This window comes from Python bivittatus, unplaced genomic scaffold (genome assembly GCF_059951505.1).
Source record: "Python bivittatus isolate LINGU-HERP-01145 unplaced genomic scaffold, Pbiv_v1 ctg000440_np1212, whole genome shotgun sequence".
NCBI classification, from domain to species: Eukaryota; Metazoa; Chordata; class Lepidosauria; order Squamata; family Pythonidae; genus Python; species Python bivittatus.
Genome location: NW_028277063.1, coordinates 3,702,003 through 3,723,361, shown reverse-complemented (window position 1 = coordinate 3,723,361; position 21,359 = coordinate 3,702,003). Strand labels below are relative to the sequence as shown.

The window sequence follows — 21,359 nt, the reverse complement described above, 5'->3', positions numbered from 1 at the left end:
GATTATAAAACAGAGGGTTAATATGGACCGTGCATGGAAGATGTGCATAAGCACATAAATTTGGGGTGGGAGGTGAGCGGCAACCTGTAACTGAAAAAAGAGAACATCAGAAGACATAAGTGGACCTAAGAGAACTCACAAAGCATTATGGGATTGACTGAAAGTTGCACCAATAGTTATTTCCCAGCCTTAGTTCTTCTACTTATGTTAATTTTCAACTCCCGTTCCTGATTTCTGGAGAGTTGACTGGGGGCTTCTGGGTGTTGACGTCCAACACTTCTGTAGGTTGGGAAAGACTGAGCTCGATTTAACAAGAGCCATGACAGTGTCAGGAATGATTATGGGACATGTGAAGAATTCTGAGATAAGTGGATGCTTGAATTGGCCTGAGAGGAAGATTGTGGGACTGACACGGCCCCTTTTTTCTCAGGACTGCCTGGACTATGTTTATCTCCGCCTACTGGCATGGACTGCGCCCTGGGTATCACCTCAGTTTTCTAACCGTCCCGTTCTGCCTAGCCGCTGAGGAGGCCATGGAGAGTGGGGTCTTGCGGCACCTCTCCCCGTCTGGCCGTGTCCGTAGTGACTGGATACACTGGTTCCTGAAGATGAGGGCTTATGACTATGTGTGTGTGGTTTTTCTCTTGCGCACCTTTGAGGGTACTATTCGCTACTGGCGCTCAGTGTATTATTGTGTCCATGTGGGGGCAGTGGGTTTCTTTGTGGTTGGGAAAGTATTGGGGTCCCAGAGGAATTGGGGCTCCCTGAAGGGCAAAGGTGGAACTCCGGAGAACTGCCAGAGGCAGGAATGAGAAGATGGTGGTCTGTTGTCTTATGCACACTGTGTGGAACACTCCCATGGCACTCAGATTGGGAATAATAAAGGGGAGGTTCTTTGTTTAAATTCAAAATGGCCTCAAAAGGCAGTTGGCTATATTTACATCATAATAGTATAACAGTACAGGTAGTCCTCAACTTATGACCCCAACTGGGACTGGAATTTTTGTCACTGAGTGATGCGGTCATAAAGTGAGATGTCATGTGACTGCATCGCTTAGTGACTGCAATCCCAGCACTCCCCGCTGCCATCGTTCACCGAGAATTGCTGGTCATTAAGCGAGTATCCACCCCAATCCTGTGGGAAAAATGCAGGCAAAACTCACAGATCCTGTGTTCCTAGATGGACACGTGGAAGGAGGCGGTGACTCTGTGAGGTCACTTCCCTCTTCCTCCTCCACCATGCTAGGAAGAAGAAGCACATGTCTGAGCTCTTAAGCTCAGAGATAAAGTATGGCGTAAAGTATGGCCTAGTCTTATAAACCAGTTAATAGTTTAAATTTGCTGTTTATTTATTTCTTGCTACTGTAACTGCTGTTCTGAAAAGAAAGAAAAGTACTTCATGTGAGTAAACTTTATTTCTGCTTTTCTTTACAAGAAAAACTGAAATCATTATTTTGGGGGGAAGAAAGGGGTAGCACCAGTTTTAATTCCATGCCCACAAATCCAAGCCATTCCAGGCTTGGTCCCTCCCAGCCCCAAGTCTCAGTGAGGTAAGGGACCGCCTCTCCACCTCCCAATCTACCCTTTTGGCTGCCCTGCACCCTGCCTTGCGGGGCGGCAAGCAGCCCCAGAACTGCACAGCTCTGAGGCTGCTTGCCACACCCTAGGGAGCCATAGCTGCTCCCACCCAGCTGTACTCACCCTCACCATGCCTCGTTAGCAGTGGGAGCAAGAACATGGAGGTCAGCTGGGGTTGTGGAGCGCAGCCATCAGGGGCCAAAAGGGCATAGCTGGGGGGAGATAGGCAGGTGGGGTGGAGTTGAAGCATCCCTGCAGTCGTAATTGTGGGCGGGCTGCGAAGTGCAAAATTTTGATCATGTGACTGTGGGGGCACTGCAGTGGCCATAACTTCAGGATGGGTCGTAAATCCCTTCATTCTGTGCTGTCATAATTTTGAATGATCGCCGCATGGATGGTCGTAAGTCAGGGATTACCTGCATTTTTAGAAAATATGCTGCCATCCTTAAAACTGATAATAGATTTATTCAATATAGGTTTAATACATGAAAGTTATATATGGCTCTTTGAAAGCCAAATACTCTCTTAGGCTCGTTGTAGAATTTGGGGGTCCTCCTAGACTTTTGACTCCGTCTTGAAGAGCATGTGATGGCTGACTTCATGGCAAGTTAGAGGTCGTTTTTTGAACGTGACAGTGTCTATAGCAAATGTGACTGGATGAAGGATCCGAACCAGCAAAGTTTCTCCAGAGCAAGGAGAGAGCGTGAGATAACCCATGTGTACTCCGTATAGCCGCTCCTTGTAAGTAGATCGCAGGAACAGAAGTTTTTGCGATCAGCTTCTGAGTTGAGTGGCTAGGAGTCAGGGATTCCATCGTAGCTCATAGTCGTAACGCAGCCTGTTTTATGGACAAAAAGCTCAACTGAGTCTCATCTCTTAATCATGTTTGGATATTTTTTTTACTCTTTTTGAAACATTAAGAACCTTCGGAACGGCAACTCTTTATTGCATTCACTGGGTGAGTTTCTTTCTTTGCAAAAGAAGTTTAGCATTTGGATTAGCATAAGGATTTAGAAAAATAGTTTTTTTTAATAAACAGCAAAAGGAGGTTTAAAGTGATGATTTTAGAAAGTTACAAATAGACTAAGGGTCCAGATGGTTCTGAAATGAGAATTTGAATTAAATATAATAAGCCTTCCTGTGGGAAATTCTGATTGTTTTGGTTTGCTGGAAAGATAGTATGATAAGAAGAGACTTTGAATGTTGGACATAGAGGGAACCAGAGGAAACTAAAGATTACTTAAAGGAGAAGAACACTCAGATTAGACATGTGAGTACAAAATGGAAGAAAATATTTCGATGGTGGGTGCTTTTATGGAGATTTGGGACTAATGGACTGAGAAATCAATTTGAAGAATATCTAACATCATAGATGGATGGTGGTCAAACACTGATACAGAAGAAGAACAAGTTATACCAGATAAAATTGAAATTGATTTGAATGTGGATTTAAATATGACAAGCTATAAGGTTGATATGCAAAAAGGTGATATAGTGGATATACAAATGAAACTGATCTATGTCTTGATATTTGAAAAGGACATACAAGCATTAATTGAGAAGAGTTGTTCATTTTTTTTTTTTTTTTGGTACTGGATTTACAAAAGAGATCTGTTAAAGCTTTGAAGGATTCGCTGAGAGGAGACAAAGAGAAGATCAAAAGAAATCAAGTTCGAGGACATTATTTTAAGGCATTAAAACCTTAGATTGTTAAAAGTGAGGGGAAGTAATATGGAGTCGGCTTATTTGATCAAGGTTAAAATAGTTATGTAGTTTTTTTCTGGTAGTTCTTAATGGACTTTTGCTGACTAGGAATGAATGATGAGGCTTTAAGATTTTGTTAATAGTTAAGAGATGAGTTATGAGAAGAAGAGTGCATTCGTTGTATGTTAAAAGATGGTGATAATTTACTAAAATTGTTTGTAGTTGTGATGAAGGGGAAAGTTACTTCTTTATTCTTTTCAATTTTTCTTTTTACTTCTTTTTTTCCTGCTCTTTCTCTATATATATTTCATATTTTTTGTAGTTTGTATTAGTTTTTACTTTTCCAATTGTAATCAGTACAGTTATTTGAAAAATAAAAAGCATGTGACAGGCTAGGAGGGCCCTTGCGCAAGTTCATCTCGTGTGGCAATTGCAGTTGTTTCTGGAGGAGGGTGGTGCTACTCATTGCTCATACCTCTTGCTCGGACTGTTACATCTTCTTTGGACTGTTGCAATGTGCTGTACATGGGGCTGCCCTTGAAGGTCACTCAGAGGCTAAAGCTGGTCCAGAATGCAGTAGTACAGTATACGTCATTACGGGTGCACCTAAATATGCCATACATCCATGCCATGTATTTTGTTGGAGATGTAATAAGGACAATGCCTCTTAAAAGCATATGTTTTTACAATGTCCTATACTTACCAAGTTTTGGGAGAAAGTAGAATTAGAATTAGAAATTAGAAATTTTAAAAAATCTTCCCATAGCCTAACTTTTACCTATGTACTATCCAAAAATGGTCATCTTTTCAGTCCTGGTTCAGCAAAAAGTCTATTAGGAATTACTAGAGATATCAGGCAAACAGTTTATCCCGTTCCTCACTACAAAGAGCTGGATTTCAGGTGTCTTTTTCTTCCCAAAGAGCTAGTCGTCATCTTTCAAATCTCAAACCTATAAACCGGTTCTTATTTCCTTCAGCCATCTCACTTCCTGCCTTGTTCAATAAATCGAACCAATACCAATATTCATCGCCATTTTTGTCTGGCTCAAACCAAATCCACCCCGCTCAGATCTTTCATCCTGTTCAGGCCACCTTCCTCCTCCTGAACGCCAGCAGAACCGTTCCTTTGCCAAGCTGAATCCATCTCAGATACGCCATCTGGCTGGTCGTAGGGTGACCCCATCAGGATACGTGTGATCTTCTGAGGGACACTTCATGCCTTCATTATCAAAGCCTGTGGGCTGCTTCACACACAACCCCCATACCCCAACAGCGTTTAAATGTGCACTGAAGAATATAAAGTGTGAATGGCACAGAAAACAGAAAGAGAGCTCATATATTCGTAAGGGGGAATGGTCAGATCGATACTGTGTACCATGTACAACAGTTGAATTTCCAAAAAGCCTTGCTTCAAACACTTGTTCATGCTTTTGTTCCTGAAGTTGCTATACTTTTCAAAAGAACAGTCTTAAAGTGGAATCTTTACAGCTATACGCACTTCCCTGGTTCCAACATTGGGGTAAAGTTCCTAAAAGAATCATTAATTCATGCTTAGCCTTGCCTCCTACTTCCGTGTTCCCTCTGCTCACAATGAGTATGAAATGCATGGAATGATACAGCTGGATAATTGCAGCCATGGAAGAGGATTTGAGGAGATGAAGTAAGTACCTGGGCACGTTCTTGGGCTGCTTTGATCTGGGAGGGGCTGAGGACCAAAAGTCTCCAGCATTTTCTTTTCCTTTAGCAAGACTCCACCACCACCACCACCACTATCTTCTCTGATCTTGAATTATGCTGTCTGCGGACAGAATCCTAGGAAGTGACCGTTCTCTGATTTTGATTAAATGTGAAGAGCTCTGTTGCATGTACAATTGCAGAGCAACTTTTTAATAACATGGGGAAACCTGTTTGGAAATTGTCCCATTTGGATGTCTGAATTCTTTTATGTGGAGATGTCCTAGAATGTGATGGTTAGCAAACCCAAGTTACAATCACTTAACGTAGAGTGGGCAACACTGGATGATAGCACAGATGGGGAGGAGATAGGGAGCACGGTGAAACACCTCAGGCAAGGTCAAGAGACAAACGTGGCTGAGGTCAGGATCTTTCAGTGACTTAAACAATACCCATCTGAGGGTTACACTACTCCTGGGGTTGTCTAACTGGGGGCCATGTGCAAATTGGGGTGGGGTATCAAAGCTCTGTGTACGGGCTCAAATGTGCTGCTTCCTTCTTCAGCTCTTGCAGGAATGACTGCCACCTTTTCCACCCATGTCTGTGAAATGATGCCAAGCCAGGGTGTTGCCTGTATTAGATAAAACTGATTCTGATGATAATTCATCCCAACTGTCAACACCACATGACAGCAAGAGCACAGCACAAGCGGTCGTATGCACACAAGATGTAGAGGAGACAAAGCATTCGTGTTGCCTGGAGCAGGAGTGCAGACTGAGGGCCACAACCCAGCACATTGGCCCTCAGGAACCAGCTGGTAACGCCCGTCCTCTTGTCAAAAGAATTGGTCTTCACGTATTGAGCTGCAAAAGTGACCCCAGTTTCACCCAAAAAACACTTTACATTCCCCGTGAGATAAAGCGTCCAAATGTTTTGTCAACCATCATTCAGCTCTGATAATATGTATGCATTTATCACATTGACGCAGCAAGAAATATACAAGGATATATATCCAATGACCTATGGGCGGCCTCTCCAGGACTGAGGGTACCATTAAGCAGATACTGAAGTCCTAACGAGGGCAATCTCTGGGACGTTTCTCAGTGTTAGAGAAGGAAGCTGTTCGCGCTACTCAACTTGCTTTTCACCCTGTATACAATGTTGCTGCCCAGTAGGTGGGACAGTGGGCACCTCTGTACGGTATTGCTATAAGAGTCAACGGTTTGTCCTGTTTGCTTTGGTACAAGGAATCGGGAGCACGGCAGCACTTTGTCCTTTCCAAGGCTACAGAAACTTGGGTGGTCTTGCACTTTTGAGGGAAGAGCATTCTGCGCACTAAGAGTTCTCAACTCCATAGTAAAAGTAAGTTGCATCAAAGACTTATTCCTGTCAAAAGTGACTGTATATAAAAGCAGGTCAGCCTAGGGCTGTGAAAGCATCTGATACCCCTATACAGGCAAATGTACCAAGATATTTGGCCCCCGGGGTTTTCAAGTCAGTTTGTCCCAAGGGTAGCGCAAGTCTGGCTTCCTCTGGACTACATTTCCCAGAGTCCCATTGGTGGCGCAAAAAAAGCGTCGATTGGGTGGCATTCCATAAGTAGCTGATCAAAGGGTTCGAATGCGCGCGCTCGCTTCCTCGCCTGGCGTGGCTCGAGGGCTTGTTCGGGCAGCGGAGCTAATTAAGTCGCTGTACGCTGATGCTGCAGCGGGAGGAAGAAGAGCAGCAGCCTTCAAAGATGATCGATGCCATTTGTGCCTTTCAGGTTTAAAAAGAGAAAGGCATTCGATGGTCTTCTAGCCTTCTTGAGGACGCTCATACAGTACCTGTTTATCCACCTGCATGCGTGCCCACACGCGTCTGTGGATTGAGAGCGAGCGAGAGGACAGCTAGCCTGCTCCCCTTCTCTCTTTTTCCGGACTGAATTCCGCACCAGGACCGGACCAGCTAGACCGGGAAGTTGGCTAACCTCTATAGCAGTGTTTCTCAACCTTGGCAACTTGAAGACGTGTGGACTGCAGCTCCCAGAATTCAACCAGAATCCCAGCCAGCATGGGGAATTCTGGGAGTTGAAGTCCATACATCTTCAAGCTGCCAAGGTTGAGAAACTCTACTCTATAGGTTGTAGGCTAGCCAGGGAAGTTGAAGATCATCTCAGAAGTAGATGATGGCAACTCCTTTCTTAGAATTGTCAAGAAAATCACACAGGTGGAAGAATGTAGTCACCTGGAATGACTACAGGCAAATGGTACAGGCAAATGTAACTCTCGCCTCCCCGCTCTCTCTCGCAGAAGAGTAATAATGCGCAGGACGCTAACAAGATAGCAAAGGCTTAAGACATAGATTAAACGAACAAACAAAAAAAACCAGGCTTGACGCTGAATAATTTTCTTCTTTTCCTGCCACCCCGCCCACCTTCAACTGGGCTCTGCCAAGAGATCATGTGGGGGTGGAAGGAAGGATCAAGTTGGGGGAAGGAAGATGTCCCCTGCCAAGGTTTGCATGAAGACCATTTATGCATCCTAGAGAAAATGAGTAGATTAATCTGCACTTTCTGTTTTCTCTCCATCATCTCCATTGTATAACATTAGTTACTATCATTTACATATTATTTCATTAGTACTTACATTCTTCTTATTGTTTGTGTAGCTTGCAATCCAGCATTGATGAAAATATTATCTATGTTTATGTTATGTAAACACTTTTGCTCATCCCTGCTGTTCCATTCCTGCTTTCTATTTTGTCATTTGAGTTATTTGAGCTCCACAGGGCTGGGGGAAATCTCCAGGACTGGTTTCAGCTGAAGTCGGCGATCCTAAACAAGGTATGGAAGGTGACCATTACACAGGATTTATGTTTTTTTTTTCCTCTATCAACCCTTCCTTTTAAAAGGAATTTACTAGGGCTGGCTGGTTGATGACTTCTGTTATGACATCTAGTATATTGGTAAGTTTTATTTGTGAGGGTAGAGGGGTTTGTAATGCAAATTCACTTATTATTCTAGGGGATCAGAGCACACAAATTTTGAGAAGCCCTGAAGTACACAGTTTTTGTGTCCCCCCTTTTTTATAGCACTTTTATTAAAGATTATAATTACAATAGTAAAAACTAATACAAACTAAAAGAAAGATAGAAGAATAAAAAGAATAGAAGGTGCAGAAAACAAGAAGAAGAAAAAATAGAGAACTGGAAAACAAAGAGTATAGTAAAGAAAAGAAATATAGGTAATCCTTGACTTATGATCATTCGCTTAACGACCCTTCAAAGTTATGATGGTGCTGGAAAAAGTGACTTATGACTGGTCTTCATATGACCACTGCAGCGTCCCCACAGTCACATGATCAAAATTTGGGCACTTGACAACCAGCATGTATTTATGATGGTTGCTATGTCCTGGGGTCATGTGATCCCCATTTTCAACCTTCCCAGGGGGCTTCTGACAAGCAAAGTCAATGGGGGAAGCCAGATTCGCTTAACGACCATGTGATTTGCTTAACGACTGTAGCAAAAAGGGTTGTAAAATTGGTGCAACTCACTTAAGGATTGCATTAGAAGTTCCGGTCCTAATTGTGGTCGTAAGTCGAGGACTACCTGTATATAAAGAAATGACTTCTCACCATCACAAGAAGTATAAACAATTTTAGTAACTTATCACCTCCACTGAAAATACAACAAAATGTCTATAAATGGGTGTTGTTGTATTGTTGAAATTTGATGCTGTGGTTAGAGGAAGCTGTCGGAATTACAGAAAGGGGGTTATATGCTGATTTGGGGCTTTAGGTTATTTAGCCCTGCTTACAAGAATCAGAAAGTGAAAGAGAAAATGACACAACAAAAACGGAGACGAAAACAGCAGTGGTGATGCACGGTTTTAGATCCCAGCTTTTTATGAAAGCTTCAGGAAGGAAGGGGATGCATGTGGAATATCTGTTTTTTGTTTTTGTTTTTCTCAAGTCATATTGACTTCTCTCTGTTCAACCTGGGTTACCTTGAGATGAATCCTCTTTGGTTGGATCACTCTGTGGTTGTACAGCTGTTCATGACGTATCCCTTGAGATATTTTGAGTACAGTGGTATCTCTACTTACGAACGCCCCTACTTACGGATTTTTCGAGATACGATCAGCTCCGACCCCAAAAATTGACCTCTACTTACGAACTCGCCTCGACTTATGAACCGGATCCGCGGCCATTTTCCGCCCGTTCCACGTGGTCCACGGCCATTTTCCTCCCGTTCCACGTGGTCCACGGCCATTTTTCCGCCCGTGCCACGTGGTCCGCGGCTGGTTTTCCGCCCTGCCGCGTGGTCCGCAGCCATTTTCCGCCCGTTCCACGTGCTCCACGGCCATTTTTCTGCCCGTTCCACGTGGTCCGCGGCTATTTTCCGCCCGTTCCACGTGGTCCGCGGCCATTTTCCTCCCGTTCCACGTGGTCCACGGCCATTTTTCCGCCCGTGCCACGTGGTCCGCGGCTGGTTTTCCGCCCTGCCGCGTGGTCCGCAGCCATTTTCCGCCCGTTCCACGTGCTCCACGGCCATTTTTCTGCCCGTTCCACGTGGTCCGCGGCTATTTTCCGCCCGTTCCACGTGGTCCGCGGCCATTTTTCTGCCCTGCCGCGTGGTCAGCGTATGCCGGAATGGATTAACGGTAATCACATTGAACCTTATGGGAAAATTTACTTCGACTTGCGACCAACTCGACTTGCGATCAGAGTCACGGAACGGATTAAGTTCGTAAGTAGAGGTACCACTGTATTACCTTGGGACTTTTCTAATCTACATAAATTGTTCTGTGAAGTGGGAGGCATTTTAAAATGAGCTCCTTTTCCTGGACTGTTGATTGCCTTACTTTTGGATGGGCAAACGATTTGGCTAGTGCAGTGTTTCTCAGCCTCAGCAACTTTAAGATATATGGACTTCAACTCCCAGAATTCCCCAGCCAGCGTTCTAGAAGTTGAAGTCCCCACATCTTAAAGTTGCTGAGGCTGAGAAATAGTGGGCTAGGGAGTATATCTGTAATTTCCAGCGGGTTTTGTGAATGCTGTTATTAAAAAAAAAACTGCCCTGAAGAAGAGATCTTCCCTGTCTAGTTGGCCATGCGCAGAAGGACAATCAGAAAGGACCATGCTTCTTGCCAATGCCACCCACCTCATTCAAGATGTTCTCTCTCATCCCAGCTGCAACAGGCGGGGACACCATCAGGAAAAGAAAGCATTTGTACACGGACAAACTTGGAATGTGAGCTAGAGAAGGACAATCCATTTCTAGGAGCTGCAGAAGGAGACTTTTGCTGCTGGTAGCCCTCCTGCAATCTTGAAATCTGTTTAATTTGTAGGCTGTGGTAGCCTCCTCAAACTCTGCTGTTGGCAGTTCGCCTTGAATTAGCTGTGCAGTGTCCCTTTCCCTTTTCGCTGCTCCCCTCTCTTCCTACCTTGCACCCCTTATAACTTTCTTAAAAAGAATAATTTGATTGAGCTTTAAAAGCTTTAAAAAGCATTACCTAGTAATACGTCACATTATATGAAAACTGTATAACTATATTACTTTTATAGAAAAAGCGATAAGGAAAAAACCCTAAACAACTACATAATAAGCTGTATGCCTAAAAAAAAAAAAAAAATCACAGAAGGGGAGAATTCCCCAAAATCCTAAAAAAAAGTAAGAAATAAAACTGAACAAAAAAATTTAAAACGAACAATTGAACAAACAAACATTATATATGACTTATAGAAGGGGGGAAAAAAGTTTAGAGTCTGGGACCCAGGAATTGTTAAACAAATACATAATTACCTTTTTTGCAACTCTCCAAACATGATATATCCAGAATTCTTAATACAGTAGATTAAGAGATTCCCAACTGACACTTTTGATACTTAATTGCCTTCCGAGAACCTGGTTCACCATAGTAATAATATCTAACCAACTAGGAATTATGAGCAGTTGTACCCATAAAGTACCTAATTTTCTTCACATTTATTACATCTCGAGCATAGAAAGGAGGACAGCCAACCTCTATTAAATAATCTGTGAGGAGTCCACTAATCCAAGAAGAGATGTTTCTGCTGAAATAATTGAGTTTCGAAGTCAAAAGAAAGATATCTAACATGTGTTAAAGCCCAAAACTAGGGCTTGGGATACTCTGGTTCTTTATTGTGAAAATGTCTTCTATACTGTCCAAAACGTTTAACTTGCATCCCGTATTCCTGCTCTGGTCAACCAAATGTCTTTCACCAGTCCCAAGAAGCAAGACGTATCAGATAAACAGGTGTGCTTCCTTTTAAATAACCTTTAAGTATATTTCTGAGCTTAATATGGAAAGAACAAACTCATCTGTCTTGCCAAAGGTGTGCTTCAGGCTAACGTTTCAGTTCAAAATGCACATTTTTCCCTGGCTAGTGTTCCCTTTTCCCTTTCCTTATTATTATAACATATATTATCCTTTTGATTCATTGTTAAAAGCAATCCCAGACGATTTCCAAGCAAGCAGAAGCGTACTTCTGTCTAGTAACAGGAGATGCTGAACTTTTGCTGGCTTGAAGATGACGTGATAAAAAGAACTGCCTAGATTTCATTGCTGGTTTGAGAGCCACCAGAGGGATGGAGGGGGGACAATCAATCAGCGCTTGAGTCTTGAATGATTTGTCTTAGTTTTTCCCAGTTGCGACTGCAGTGTTTGTTGCAAATTCTTCTTGTCACAATTGGTGTCACTGACTGCCTTGCTCACCCAGTGAGGTGGCAACAACTAGCTTACTTTGGTTGACTGCAAAAAGCTGTAGAGAAGCAGCCCTGGTTAGCCTTTGAAGATAACCAGGAAATATGTAGGCTCAGCTGGAAAGGTTGTAGGCTAGACTGGGAAGTTGGCTAGCCTCTATAGCAGTGTTTCTCAACCTTGGCAACTTGAAGACTTGTGGACTGCAGCTCCCAGAATTCAACCAGAATCCCAGCCAGCATGGGGAATTCTGGGAGTTGAAGTCCATACATCTTCAAGCTGCCAAGGTTGAGAAACTCTACTCTATAGGTTGTAGGCTAGCCAAGGAAGTTGAAGATCATCTCAGAAGTAGATGATGGCAACTCCTTTCTTAGCATTGTCAAGAAAATCACACAGGTGGAAGAATGTAGGCACCTGGAACTCAAAGATTTTAGCTAATCATTACCTTTTCTAGCAGCAAATGAAATTAACCACACATTGTGTTTGAAAGATTTGGGAGGGGAGGGAGGCAGCATGGCTGTTTGAATCTATTTTGCATTAGTGCATTAAAATAATAGCCTCTTATCCTTCATAGGTCCATCAAGATCCAAGTCATTGGATGTAAGACCAGGGATGCAAGACCAGTGTTGACCTACCTGTTCTGTACATCTGTATCATGCATGCGTGTAGTCCATCATTTCCTGTTTTCCACTTCGGAAAAATCATTCTTAAGGCCAATGCTGTGGCTCGTGGTCCTCTGTCTAGTACCTTCAGCATTTCTGAGTTCGATCAACATAACTCTCTTCACTCTGTGTCTTTTGGCAGATACGGTTTCATCTGATGGAATTGTGTACATGGCATTCCTTTTCATCCCTATTCCCACTGGCTTTTTCTTCAAGAAAAGGGGTGAGTGATGACATCACTACGCTCTTCATAGGAAACCGTCCTGAATTTTATGCCTTCAAGGACTGCCTGATCGGAGCCTCCGAGCAAGTTTCAGAGAGCAGCTCTGCCGAGATACAGGAGCTTGGACGATGGAGGATCATTCTTTGGATTTGTGATGGGGCTGGTTCTGGGGAAAAGGGGGCAATAATAAGAATTCCAGATGAGACTACAGTATGGCCAGATTTATTCATACTCAGCAAAGACTTGTTTTAACCATGGTTAACTAATTAAGCCACAGTGGTGATGTTCGCGCATTATGCAAAGTATTAGGTCTTCCATCCAGGTTTGTTGAATAAACCACATCAAGCTAAACCATAAAGCCTGGTTCACAGGCCATAATGGCTGCTTTCGTATCACACAGAGCACATTCTGGCCATAATCATATTATCATTTCTTATAACATGTGAGCCCACCCTATTTGCTTTCATCTTGAGCTTAGCAGTGGATTGTCAGGACTTGGAGAGATTTTTTTTCCCATCCCAGGTACTCAGATTTTTTTTAAAGGGGATGATGAAGACTGAGGATGGCCACAAGCTCTCCCCATGAATTCTGCAGTCTCTAAGTTTTAAAGATTATTATTTCAGATAATAAACTGAACCATTAACTAATCAGACTCTCTGGGTTTCCCAGCCAGCTAAGCCACCCAAAGAAATCCAAACTTGCAAGAACAAACCTGTTGTGCAAATCTGGCTGGTACTTAGTTCCTAGTTTTGAAACCCACAGCCTTAAACTCTCAGACTGGTCCGTGGATACTTGATGATATAAATTTCTTTTCTTTTTCTTTTTTTGTAGGCTTCAAGGTCAAGAAATACGGAGCAGCTGCTGCGGGACTTGCACTCATGCTGGCTGCTTGTGGCATCCACACCATTCACTCCCTGGTCACCATCCTGGGGACATGGCTTATCATCAAAATCTCACCAAGGTAAAGGGACCAAAAAAAAAAAAAATCTGAACTGGCAGAATATTGCAGGGATCGATATACTTTCTTGTTTGTACGTGAGAGGCTGGGAAGATTTGAAAGCTTTGGTTGTCCAGAAGAGAAGAGTAGCGTGCAGGTCAGGTGCAGCGAAATGACCTGAGTCTTAAATGCAAAAATGGGATTTGGTTTCCCAATGCTCCTAGTTCTAAATTCTAATAAATGTAATTAGTAGAGAGCCTAAGAAACATAGAGGCAGGGATTTTGGAGAAAGGAGCTGGTAGCTCTTTGGATGTTGGCCTGTGTGTCAGGATGAGTTGCCATGATGAATTGGGATGATGCAAAGGTCTCAAGGTTAAAGGGTTTTGGCGGGCGGGGGGCAAACCAGGCCTGGTGTCACATGGAGACTGACAAGCTTAGCGTTTAATTAAACACCTGCCTTGCATCTACAAATCCGTAAGAAAGCAGAAGCATTAGGTAGTGGAGGAGGAGGAGCTATTGGGAATCCCTAAAGTTGTTTTTGTATGCATGGACTGGCATGCTGTCTGTATCAAGGGGGAGGAAAGTTGGAAATCCAGCAGGACCAAGTACGGCCCAAAACAGATCTGCTGAGCGAAGGGGATGGTGGAAAGAAATGCAGTTTTGGAGAAGAGATCAAGACGTGAGCAAGAGCAGCTTAACAAAGGGGCTGGCGTGGCAGAAGCCCAGAAAAGAGTTATTTTTCCCTCCTGTTCTCTTCCTAGGATAGAAGTGAACTTTGAAGTGAGAGCGCAGAAAGCCTTGCTGGGAAGGAGGAAATGAAAGAAACCAGACCAAACAATACACATTATGGCGTAGCCCATGTATGAACCCCACCTTAACGTTAGGATTTCTGGATCCTCTGAAAATGCATATTTGGTTAGAATATAGGTCAATACAAGTGGGACAGTCAGTACAGAAGCACATACTTAAAACTGTGATATAGATAATTTATTAATCGTTACATGTTCTCTTTTTTAAAATAGGTATTCCCACCATCTGACGTTAGGATGGACCTTTTCCTACCTGTTCTTTTTCCACAAATTTACCTCCTTCAAGTATCCCCAGACAACAGTTTTCACGAAGGCTGTGCAACTTTTGCTCATCCTTAAGGTAGCCGGAGCTAAGATGAGGTTGGTTAAGGCTAGGGTAAGAGTTCTTGGGTTAAGGGGAAGCAAGTCATTTATCTCATACTTTAATTGGTGTCTCCCAGATGGTGAGCGTAGCCGATGAGGTGCAAGAATTCATTCAGGTGAAGAAGCAGGAGGTGACATCGTGCCCCAGGTCTCCAGAGATTGGTGTGATTCCCCAAATGCCAGGACTGGTGGAGATACTGTGCTACAGTTATTGCTATGTGGGGCTCATGACAGGTAGGCGAGCTACCTAATAGAAAGTGAAATATGCCTATAGGTATAAACACCTGTGATGCATCTTCCCTTTGACAGCCTTATGAGCGGTGGGTTTGTGGAGATTTTAAAATGTTGGTGTCTTCTCACCGCATATATAAGCATCAATAAGAGAAGACCCTGGCTGAAGATCATCTTCTTCCTGGTATAGTTTCTCTTTGAAGGAAAAGGTAGCTAAGAGATCAGACCAAGGTGAAAAGAATAAAGCCCACCCCAGCTTTTCCCTCGCGTCTGCTGTTCACGTCAGCCGTCTGTGGATCTTGGCATTGTGCCTGGTCATTGTGTGTAAGCGTGCAGAAGTGTGTTTGAAACTACCTTGCTTATCAGAAAAAAAATGGCTGTTCTTCCTGCTAGCCTGTATGTCTTTCATTATTTTTACGCTTTAGAGGTGAATATGTGTAGCTCAGGGTTGACCTGTGGAGTCCTTGGGGTTCCCTGACTTTGTTTCTTTTCTTGCAAATGTTTCATTACCCGGCTAATGAAATGTTTGCAAGAAAAGAACCAAGCTCAGAGAACCCCAAGGACTCCACATTTTACACTTTTAGCACTAGTTTTTGTTTTGTGAGAATTGCATGGAATGGCCATATGCTGCTGCTGGAGACATGAGGGCAGGACAGGACAGCAAAAAGTAAGAGACCATTGATTATGTTTCTGTTGCCAGAATCTGCAGGAAACCCCAGAGTTGTGCAACCAGGAGATCCTTGCATTCTTCCCAAATCACACACAACCTTAACAGAGCCGGTCGAAAAAAGAAGCTCTCCAAATATGTTGGATACTGTCTCCCATAATCTCCAACCAAGATACTGGCTCTGAATTAGGGGAAGTGATGCTGACATTTATGCAGGATACCTGGTTATGGAAAGAGCTGTCCTAAATTATCAAAATGTGCATCTTCCCTTAGACAGATATGTCTCATTGATCTTGGTTTGTTGTATTGTTTCTCTTGTGTGTTTTTTAAATCCAGTCCTATTTTATCGCTATCGTACATATCATGATTGGTTGAACCAGCCCGATCCTTCCGTTATTCCTACATGGAAGCCGCTGCGTTACAGATTAATAATGATCCCTGTCTTTGCAACTTCTTTTTTGGCTGTCTCCCACTTCTTCCCCCCTAATTATGTTGAAAGTGATGCCTTCTATGAGAGAGGACTTTGTTTTCGCCTTTTCTACGCGATGCTCTACTCCTTTGTCTTCCGCTTGCGCAACTATGTGACCTGGTATGGCGCTGAGAGTGCCTGCATTACTGCTGGCCTTGGTGCGTATCCAACCAGGGCCAATTCACGACCAGGCAGAGGACCCACTGTGGAATATGAATCTCTAACCCCGTGAGTCTAGAACCCGCTCTCTTCCTTGTCTAAGATAATTACCTTTCCAGTATGCAGTGGACTAAGGATCCATTCTGGCAGCTAATTTAATGGCACAAAAGAATGAGCATAATTTGTCCTGTCCCATCAGCTGATTTCTGTTGTGCCTAATAACAAAATCAGCAACATGTTGCTGTGCTTTCGATGCCTAAGACATCTTCATAGTGCAGCTAGGGGGTTGTGTGAATGAACCCTACATTTAGAAAAGCATTATTTATGGGAAGGAGATAGCATTCCTGCTCTATGGATGCATATGGTTCTTCCTGGTTTGGATGATTGTGGATAATGGACTATAAGCATGCAGGTATTTATATAAGAGATCTGCACTCTTTTCCTATCCAGAAGATCAGCTGTTCAAATCACACGAGATGTTTCTTCATTTATGTACTAACTGAACATTTCAGGCAGTCTTTCTGGTCAGCCCAATGTAGAATGCATATCTGTAGTCAATTCCAGAGGTAAAAAAATACAAAAAGGATTTTCTTTCTCTTCTTTTACAAGGAGATCAGCTGACGGGGAAGCACCCATTGTGGCCTATGATTATGAGACAATCAGAAATATTGATCCGTATGGTACAGAATTTTGTGTGAAGGTGAAAGACGGCATTCGTTGTTGGAACATGACTGTCCAGTGGTGGTTGACAGAGTACACCTGCAAAAATGCGCCTTTCCGCTCCTATCCCATGAGGTGAGTCAAGTGATAGTGGATTAAAATAAAAGAACAATTAGGGCAGGCAAGAGCTGGGAGTGAAGATATACTGTGAGGTGTGATGTAACCCGCATCGACGCAAAAGCCGGTTTTAGTAAACTGTCTTATGGGGAAGATGGAAGGAAGGATTCTACCCCAGTGTTTCTCAAACTTGGGTAACTTTAAGAAGTGTGGTCTTCAACTCCCAGAATTCCCCAGCCAGCCATGAATTCTGGGAGTTGATGTCCCGACATCTTAAAGTTGCCAAGTTTGAGAAACACTGTTCTAGACAGCGGTTGGTTGTTTTGAAGGTAAGCATGGGAGGCCGTTCAGGGATGCAGATCTGAAGGGGAAAAGGGGATGCAGAGCATCACATTTGTCAGCCCCTTCTTACAGAAGCCGCACCTTCTTCTGGGCCTGCATGGCTAACACTCGTGTGATTTAAGGGAGTGCTGACAGGTGTAACGGTCATCTGCCTCAAGTCACCTTTTCTCTTTCAAACCCAGATAGTTACACAGCTGCACAAGCAGGCGTAGAGGATTGTGGGTCTGACTGGGTCTGACATGAATAGGCAAATGAGAACTGGGGGAAGCAGCCATAAGAAATGTAGCAGTGGGGCAAAAATATGAGGACTGGTTTCAGTAGTATGGAGCAACTATGAATTAAGGGGATGAAGAATGAGGTAGTTGACGGGGATGATTATAAAACAGAGGGTTAATATGGACCGTGCATGGAAGATGTGCATAAGCACATAAATTTGGGGTGGGACAGGAGCGGCAACCTGTAACTGAAAAAAGAGAACATCAGAAGACATAAGTGGACCTAAGAGAACTCACAAAGCATTATGGGATTGACTGAAAGTTGCACCAATAATTATTTCCCAACCTTAGTTCTTCTACTTATGTTAATTTTCATTTCCCATTCCTGAATTCTGGAGAGTTGACTGGGGGCTTCTGGGTGTTGACGTCCAACACTTCTGTAGGTTGGGAAAGACTGAGCTCGATTTAACAAGAGCCATGACAGTGTCAGGAATGATTATGGGACATGTGAAGAATTCTGAGATAGGTGGATGCTTGAATTGGCCTGAGAGGAAGATTGTGGGACTGACACGGCCCCTTCTTTTTCAGGACTGCCTGGACTATGTTTATCTCCGCCTACTGGCATGGACTGTGCCCTGGGTATCACCTCAGTTTTCTTACCATCCCATTCTGCCTAGTAGCTGAGGAGGCCATGGAGAGTGGGGTCTTGCGGCACCTCTCCCTGTCTGGCCGTGTTTTTGGTGACTGGATACACTGGTTCCTGAAGATGATGGCTTATGACTACCTGTGTGTGGGTTTTCACTTGCGCACCTTTGAGGGTACTATTCGCTACTGGCGCTCAGTGTATTATTGTGTCCATGTGGGGGCAGTGGGTTTCTTTGTGGTTGGGAAAGTATTGGGGTCCCAGAGGAATAGGGGCTCCCTGAAGGGCAAAGGTGGAACTCCGGAGAACCGCCAGAGGCAGGAATGAGAAGATGGTGGTCTGTTGTCTTATGCACACTGTGTGGAACACTCCCATGGCACTCAGATTGGGAATAATAAAGGGGAGGTTCTTTGTTTAAATTCAAAATGGCCTCAAAAAGAAGTTGGCTATATTTACATCATAATGAAGGAAGGAAATTCCAAATTTCAAATTGTGAAAGCATTTTAGCTTAAATGCATGATGTCTTTAATAATGGAAGGTCTAAATAGATGGTGGGTCAAATTAGAAAATATTAAGATAGTGCTAAATATTTAAGTAAAACAGTACAGGTAGTCGTCAACCTACGACCACAATTGGGACTGGAATTTTTGTCACTGAGTGATGCGGTCGTAAAGTGAGATGTCACGTGACTGCATCGCTTAGTGACTGCAATCCCGGCACTCCCCGCTGCCATTGTTCACCGAAAATTGCTGGTCATTAAGCGAGTATCCACCCCAATCCAAGCCATTCCAGGGTTGGTCCCTCCCAGCCCCAAGTCTCAATAAGGTAAGGGACCCCCTATCCTCCTCCCAATCTACCCTTTTGGCTGCCCTGCACCCTGCCTTGCGGGGCGGCAAGCAGCCACAGAACCGCACAGCTCTGAGGCTGCTTGCCATACCCCAGGGAGCCATAGCTGCTCCCGCCCAGCCACAGTCACCCTCACCACCCTGCACTCCAAGCTCCCTGCCACCCTGCGTTTTTTTTTTTTGCTGGGGGGGACACGAAGCCCTGCCCCATCCAGGAGCTCTTTGCAAGGGAGCTGTTTTGAGTTTCCCCCCCGCCCCCCACAGTGCAAAGCCCAGCCCCAGCCCTGCCCAGTAGCCAGGCTGGGCACGCCTCGTCAGCAGCGGGAGCAAGAACATGGAGGTCAGCTGGGGTGGTGGAGTGCAGCCATCAGGGGGCCAAAAGGGCATAGATGGGGGGAGATAGGCAGGTGGGGACGAGTTGAAGCATCCCTGCAGTCATAATTGTGGGCAGGCTACCAAGTGCCAAAATTTTGATCATGTGACTGTGGGGGCGCTGCAGTGGCTGTAACTTCAGGATGGGTCATAAGTCCCTTCATTCAGTGCTGTTATAATTTTGAATGGTCACCGAATGGATGGTCGTAAGTCAGGGACTACCTGTATTTTTAGAAAATATGCTGCCATCCTTAAAACTGATAATAGATTTACTCAATATAGGTTTAATATATGAAAATTATATATGTCTCTTTGAAAGCCAAATACTCTCCTAGGCTCGTTATGGAATTTGGGGGTCCTCCTAGACTTTTGGCTCCTTGAAGAGCATGTGATGGCTGACCTCATGGCAAGCTAGAGGTCCCTGTTTGAACGGGACGCTGTCTACAGCGAACGTGGCTGGATGAAGGATCTGAACCAGCAAAGTTTCTCCAGAGCAAGGGGCGGTTCCACCTGCCTTGAAGGTTTCTCCTGAGTAGCTTTCCAGGAAACACCTTGAAGATTTCAGATTGTTACCATCATCTCACTGTTATAATTTCATGCATTATTAAAACAAGTACATAGGACTGTTTATTTGGGGATATGGCTTTTCCAGAGAATGCATTCATTACTAACAAAAATATAGAAAAATATTTAGGACTTTTTTCATTATTTACTGGGAAGAATACAAGCGTGTAAAAAGCACTTTTATTAATAGCTGCTAGATTAGTAATAAGAAATACTGGTGAGATCTAGTAGGAGCATTTAAGAAAAAAAATGGTATAAAGTATGGTCTATTACCTGAACAAAAAATTTATATATTGAAACCAGTTGAAGAAAATAATCTTTTTTTTTTGTATGGTATGGTTTTATAAAATATTCTAATAATTATTAATGTGGTGGTAAGGTGGAAATACTGCATATTTAAGTATATTCAGGGTTATAGCCTGAATATACATATACGTATGTGGGTTGGAAATCCAGAAAGGTGGATTTTAATTTGCAGAACCAAAAAAATTACTATTCAGGTAACTTACTGACTTTTAGAGTTTACATAGTTGCCCATTTCCGCCTTGTGTCTCTGAGTGGCTACAAAAAAACATAACATTATGAAAATAACAATACAATGTAGCCAAGGCCCCTAAAAGATGATCTTCCAATCAAACCCCATAGATGTGGGTTCTACTAACAGCCTGGCCTGGGGGAACAGCCTGGTCTCCACGTCTTCATGAACACAGAGTTACCAGAGATATCAGACAAACAGTTTATCCCGTTCCTCACTACAAAGAGCTGGATTTCAGGTGTCTTTTTCTTCCCAAAGAGCTAGTCGTCATCTTTCAAATCTCAAACCTATAAACCGGTTCTTATTTCCTTCAGCCATCTCACTTCCCGCCTCGTTCAATAAATCGAACCAATACCAGTATTCATCGCCATTTTTGTCTTGCTCAAACCAAATCCACCCCGCTCAGATCTTTCATCCTGTTCAGGCCACCTTCCTCCTCCTGAACGCCAGCAGAACCGTTCCTTTGCCAAGCTGAATCCATCTCAGATACGCCATCTGGCTGGTCGTAGGGTGACCCCATCAGGATACGTGTGATCTTCTGAGGGACACTTCATGCCTTCATTATCAAAGCCTGTGGGCTGCTTCACACACAACCCTCATACCCCAACAGCGTTTAAATGTGCACTGAAGAATATAAAGTGTGAATGGCACAGAAAACAGAAAGAGAGCTCATATATTCGTAAGGGGGAATGGTCAGATTGATACTGTGTACCATGTACAATAATTAAACTTCCAAAAAGCCTTGCTTCAAACAGTTGTCCACACTTTCATTCGTGAAGTTGCTGTACTTTTCAAAAGAACTGTATTAAAGTGAAATCTTTACAACTACGCACACTCGCAGGACTCTTAACATATCCGTTGCCTGGTTACAATCTTGGGGCAAA

The 21,359-nt window shown here is 43.6% G+C and overlaps 2 protein-coding genes across 5 annotated transcripts in view; both read left to right on the top strand.

Moving 5' to 3' along the window:
- The window catches only part of LOC103059060 (membrane-bound acylglycerophosphatidylinositol O-acyltransferase mboat7-like), a 24,279-nt gene extending 11,755 nt beyond the window's left edge, over positions 1 to 12,524 (top strand). For 2 of the 4 annotated variants that reach the window (XM_088142669.1, XM_088142671.1), the window contains exons 9-10: positions 431 to 6,318; positions 6,722 to 7,647. In XM_088142669.1, coding sequence (XP_087998795.1) covers positions 431 to 812 — 382 coding nt within the window. In that variant the 3' untranslated portion in view covers positions 813 to 6,318; positions 6,722 to 7,647. Of the gene's footprint in view, positions 1 to 430; positions 6,319 to 6,721; positions 7,648 to 12,466 lie in introns of those variants that run through there. The other 2 variants (XM_088142668.1, XM_088142670.1) reach the window with 2 other exon arrangements.
- On the top strand, positions 6,115 to 21,290 carry LOC148215705 (membrane-bound acylglycerophosphatidylinositol O-acyltransferase mboat7-like). The gene is made up of 9 exons (XM_088142392.1): positions 6,115 to 6,127; positions 6,274 to 6,318; positions 12,467 to 12,547; positions 13,379 to 13,508; positions 14,507 to 14,633; positions 14,734 to 14,890; positions 15,891 to 16,251; positions 16,792 to 16,977; positions 18,105 to 21,290. Exons 1-9 carry the CDS (start codon positions 6,115 to 6,117, stop codon positions 18,484 to 18,486), a joined length of 1,482 nt encoding a protein of 493 aa, XP_087998518.1. The 3' UTR covers positions 18,487 to 21,290.
- Positions 21,291 to 21,359: the final 69 nt, after the last annotated feature.